The sequence below is a fragment of the Triticum dicoccoides genome, chromosome 4A (assembly GCF_002162155.2).
Source record: "Triticum dicoccoides isolate Atlit2015 ecotype Zavitan chromosome 4A, WEW_v2.0, whole genome shotgun sequence".
NCBI classification, from domain to species: domain Eukaryota; kingdom Viridiplantae; phylum Streptophyta; class Magnoliopsida; order Poales; family Poaceae; genus Triticum; species Triticum dicoccoides.
Window position 1 is genome coordinate 655001299 of NC_041386.1, and position 5194 is coordinate 655006492.

At 45.9% G+C, this 5194-nt stretch overlaps 1 protein-coding gene across 1 annotated transcript; it reads right to left on the reverse strand.

Moving 5' to 3' along the window:
* Positions 1-238: 238 nt before the first annotated feature.
* On the reverse strand, positions 239-2930 carry LOC119289597. Its single transcript, XM_037568893.1, has 2 exons — positions 2818-2930; positions 239-1654 (listed from the first exon to the last, which is right to left on the reverse strand). The coding sequence occupies exon 2, from the start codon at positions 1645-1647 to the stop codon at positions 862-864; it is 786 nt and encodes a 261-aa protein (XP_037424790.1). The 5' UTR covers positions 1648-1654; positions 2818-2930; the 3' UTR covers positions 239-861.
* Between the last annotated feature and the right edge of the window lie 2264 nt (positions 2931-5194).

The following is a 5194-nucleotide window of genomic DNA, read 5'->3' on the forward strand; positions in this document are numbered from 1 at the left end:
TTCACATGGGAGTGCCAAGCAATCCAAAATATGATCATAGTTGTGAGCAAAACTCAGTAACCCCTGCAGGCAGCAATCAGGATTCAATGGCTAATGAAACACCCAAGTTTGTTCACCTCCAGGGAGAGGTTGTTCACGTACATGCCCTAGCTTAATAGTCTCATCACTCAAACAAAGATCAAGTTGCACATCTGAATAAATCCCATTGAGATCATTGGTAAGATTTGAAGTGCACACGATCATACCAATCAAAAGTTCGAAATTTGGTGGTACATGAGATAGCCCTAGCAAAAACATAACCAGAACAAGGCTGGGTTGATCAACATACAAATTACGAAGGTAAGTCGAACGATAACATAACACTAGGATAAAGATGAGCAGCGCCCAGGCTGGGTTGATCACAAAGAGCTTCAGCAGAACAAATTAGGCATACACATGAGAATCTCTGAAACAGTAGAGCAAACCCTGCCGGATTGATCACACAGCTCCAGCATGGAAAACCCACGTCGGACGCCACTGGCATGCATCATGTGCAGGTGCTGCAGTCTGAGACATCAATGGTGTGATCCTCCCATTCCGCATGTTGTACACACCAGAGTCATGAAATGGACTCATAGAAAACTTTGGATGTGCATAGTCACAAATGAAGTAGATGCAATCCTCTTGGGATCCGCTGCATTCTCTTGCAGGCAGAGACTTGGAGCCATGCTTGCCAACAAAGAGAGCATGGCCACCCAACTCACTGATCATTCTCCATCGGCAAGGCTCAGAGTGCAAGTCTGCCTCGACGCCAACAAACCCAATAGTCTGCATATTTTCAAATATATTATCCCTACAGAGAGGGCCCAGGTGACGAATAAATCATTGAACCATCAACAGTCTACCACCGCATTCAACTAGATACAACCTGAATGTACACACTTTCTCTCTGGAAACGCATTCTGGTACTCCAAGGCAAACACCCAAAGACTCAATTACGCATTTGATGTTTGGAATACTACCAAGGTTGCTGCGAAACTCAAGGATGAAGAGCTTACCAGTGGAAGACACCACATACAACTTTCCATCAAAGAAAGCAACATCATACGGGTGGTATAATGGCTGCCTATTGTCTCGTAACGAGTAAGTGGCCATCGGTGGCTGGATAATGCAAAGTGTACCAATATTAACTTCGGCCATCATCAATGCCACAATGAGGGAATCAGGCGATAGGTCCTGGGGTGAGGGCACCACCAACTTGTACAGAAGTTGTGTAGGATCAGATTCGTAGTGTACCTTACGCTGCCAAACTGAGACCAGATTAGGAAGCTCCAAAGTGGTCTTGGAGAAAGGGTTCATCAATGTGCATGCATCATCACTACTCATGAGAAATAGCCAGTTATCGATGGAGCCACGGCAACTAACACCATCTGGTACAGCTGGCATGCGGTGAACCTCGCCTCCTGGGATACAGAGGAATGTTCCATCAGGGAGGGTGAGCCATGGGAACGGGACGGGAAGCGGTTGCAGCAGACAGTTAGAGCGCCATGGGTGACAGACTGCCCTCAGACGAACACGGTCAGCTAGGGAAGGGAGACGCTTGAGGACAAGGCTCAGAAGTTCGGGCAGGAGATCTGACCAAGGTCGATACCGCGCAGCCTCCATCATGCAAAGCCTACAAGAGAAGATATAGGATTCATAGTTAAACAGAGTGAAAACTGCAACTAGCAATACACATGTTTCTTCTACTATTCTATATAAGAGCAAAGGCGATCAGCTCAATTTTATAAGAAAGCTGATAAGTTCAGAGTATAATGACAATATGAAGATGCGGCGGAAACCATCAATACATCAGACAGAAAGAAGGTAGTAAAACTACATTCGCCGTACGACCTAACCTGGCACTACACATATATATGCTTCTTGCACTTGGTAACAACAGCTGCAGTAAGTATTAGCCGCCACTAAACTTAAACAGTACACTCAGCATGATTTTTCAGAGAATGAGGTGTATGACTAAAATAGGGAAGGATCCTTCGATTGCCATACTCGGCTAGAAACACCAACACATGAGTAGAATATAATGAGCTGCAAAAGAATTGTGTTCTTGCAATGGCCCAACATTAGTGACCATACAGACCATTTCCATTTTTGTTTAGATGAAAAGAGCTGACAGCATTCATCTTATATGTATCGGAAAGGAAGTGCCATCTTATTCTTTTTTTCTTTTTTCTTTTTGCGGGTGAAAAATTGTATTACTCAACTCACCAAGTCCTTAGAATCATCAGCAGCTAGCACTATAGATTCATCAGTGCCATCTTATTCAAGTACAGGCCGAAACATTGGCTGCACATCTGAGCAGAAGTATATGATCGATATTTGCTGTTTGTATACAAGATCAAAATTAACTCCATTGCCATGCTCAAATGAACTAATAGAGAACAATTCAATGAGGTAAAGTAGCTATCTGTGGAATCTGCTTCCTGAGAAACATGCTGAAACGGTGATAGGTATGCATCGGAAGTCGGAAGCAAGTATGCAGTCCTAAATACTAACCATTTGTACCAGACGCAGTAGATCTACTTAAAGGAACAAATTTTGGTTAGGTGAAGTAGTAATCTGAAAAAGATGCGTCGATTCTTTTCTTTTCCTTTCTGTCGAGAACAGGGTGAAACAACAGGATATGTGCATCAGAGCCAAACATTTCAGGTAGAGATGATCAATCTAGTAATCTACTGAAAGAAACGATGGTGGTGAGGCAGAGCATCGATCGATCTGCCCAAACAAACCCTTAAGGCGTAAGTAGACATTGCGCAGATGGAGGAGCTCGGCGCTTACCGGTGAGGGGAAGAGATGGTCGACGAACGGAGCCGCCCGTCGGCAGCGGGGTGGCGGCAGCTGGATCGAGAATCTCCGGGGAGGCTCACATCAACGAGGAGCTAGGGTTCGAGGGAGGGGAAGGGAACAGGAGATGGGCATGGAGAGATGGTTTTTCTTTTCGGGGCTACCTAGGGCCTTAAAAAAAAAACGAAAATAGTATTCGTGGCTTGAAACCTCAAAAGGTCCCGAATATTGTAGATGTACACACAGATATATATTGTTTTTGGGCAACCCTCTGCGTCCGCCGGTAGATTTTTTTTAACATCAGTACAGACACAAGCCTCATATACACGCGCATATACTCACCCCTATGAACGCGCACACACATCCTACCCCTATGAGCACCTCCGAAAGACTGAGCCGGCATTTCATCTTGAGATTTACGAAGTCACCGTAGGCGCCTCGTCCCACTGAATGTGCATCACCGGAAATCTTGAAATAAATCCAGGAATAAATGCGAGCACCAGGATTTGAACCCTGGTGGGTTGTGGATACCACAGTCCCTCTAACCATCCAACCCCAGGTTGGTTTGCACGTCCACGTCCACCGGTACATGTCTAGTAAACATCCACCACCTCGACGGCCGTCAGATCTCCGTGCGCGAACCGTCCGATCTAACTCCTCGCACGCGTGCATCACCTTCCCGACACATTAATTCCTGAAATAACAAACCAGTTGCAGAAACAACAGTAGTGTTGCAGAAATAATTCGTGAAACAACGATCGCGTTGCAGAGACAATTCCTGAAACAACGACTGCGTTGTAGAAACAACTACCATGTTGCAAAAATTTGGAGATTGCAGAAACAATTCGCGAAACAATGGCCGGGTTGCAGAAACAATTCCTGAAACAACGGATGCGTTGCAGAAATAACTACCATGTTGCATGCGTCAAGCACGTCGCCGCCGACCGCAACAGAGGAGTAGCGCCGCCACTCCGTGGCTGCTGGGGTTGTATTAGCACCGTTGTTGCAGAAAACTTGTTGCAGGAAACTGAGCTCGAGGAGGCGGCAGCGATGGCTATCAACATCGGTGCTCCCCGGGCAGGGCGACAACAACGGACGCGGATGCTGGTGCTCCCGGGGATGGCAGGGCGCGGCTCGAGATCTTCTTTGAGGTGCGGCGGAGGAGGAACTTGGGCAGGATGGAGGCAAGAGAAGAAGAGGAGGGGCATGGCTGACGGAGGCCTCGTTATCGGCATGCTCACCGGCAACGGGATGTAGACCGGAGAAGGAGGAAAAATGACGCAAGAGCGGATGAGGAGATAAGGTTTGAGAAAAGGAAAGGAGACTCAGCGCCACGTGTAGCGCGGAGAAAGCGGCGGACGCGGCCGTTGTCATCTGCCGGATGATGGTAAGCGTTTTTCATTGTTTTTACCCACAAAATTCCCTTTTTGTGATGCCTGCAAATTAAGGTACTCCCTCTGATGTACTAGAGCAACATTAATTAATTCGAGAAATCTAACGACCAATCGACTGGTTGATTGCAACAGGCACAAATCCCGATTCTTCCTTTTTCTTCTGCAAAACTGCCATCATGGGCGAGTAAAAAAATTGTTGCGGTCTGGAATCAAACTGAGGTCTCCAAGAGAAGACCTACAGCAGCCTACCACCACACCACTACGCATCTTTTTGTTAGGCGAATGATAGTCGTCATACTTGATCCTACAGAGCCACGTCAGCATAATTAAGACACCATTATTTTGCTCGTTCCTGTGCGTTGGTTCACAAAATTAATTTCAAGCCATTCGCTTCTTCCATTTGATTGTCCGTGCAGCCATCCCATTTAATGCCAACAATTTTTTTCAACGTCATCTTTTGATTCACTCATCAAGTGCCAATGTTAGTACTTTTTTTCTATGTGCATTTTTAGTGTCACAGTTTCCTTTTCTTTTCTCTGTTGCATGCACGCACGATCCGCTCCAGATCTGATTTTCTTGCTCTCCTCCCGATCCATTTTTTCCCTCTTTAGATCTTTTTCGTTCGAGATTTTTTCCCGCAAAAATTGGTGTGAACAAGAGAGGATTCGATCCTTGCACCACTAGTGAGCCAACTCAACTAGCCTACCACCTGACCTACGATCCCTTTCTTGAACAAAATAAAATAAATGGGCTATTTAACATGTCTCCTCTACTATGTATGCATAAAAACGAGTTAATTTAGTGTTTGGTTTTTTTCGCGCTCAGGTACCCCGTTCCTGCTAACTTTACCGACCCGGGGGGAGGGGTGATGAAATATCCTCTGTTAACTTCTGTGTGAATAGCATGGTAACTCAAATTTCATAGACCTGATAACTTATGTACCCGGTCCTAAAAACTTTGTCGGCGAGGGTGGGGGT

Coding starts and splice junctions, on each gene's coding strand:
- LOC119289597 (XM_037568893.1), bottom strand. CDS start 1,647: ATGATGGAGGCTGCGCGGTATCGACCTTGGTCAGATCTCCTGCCCGAA.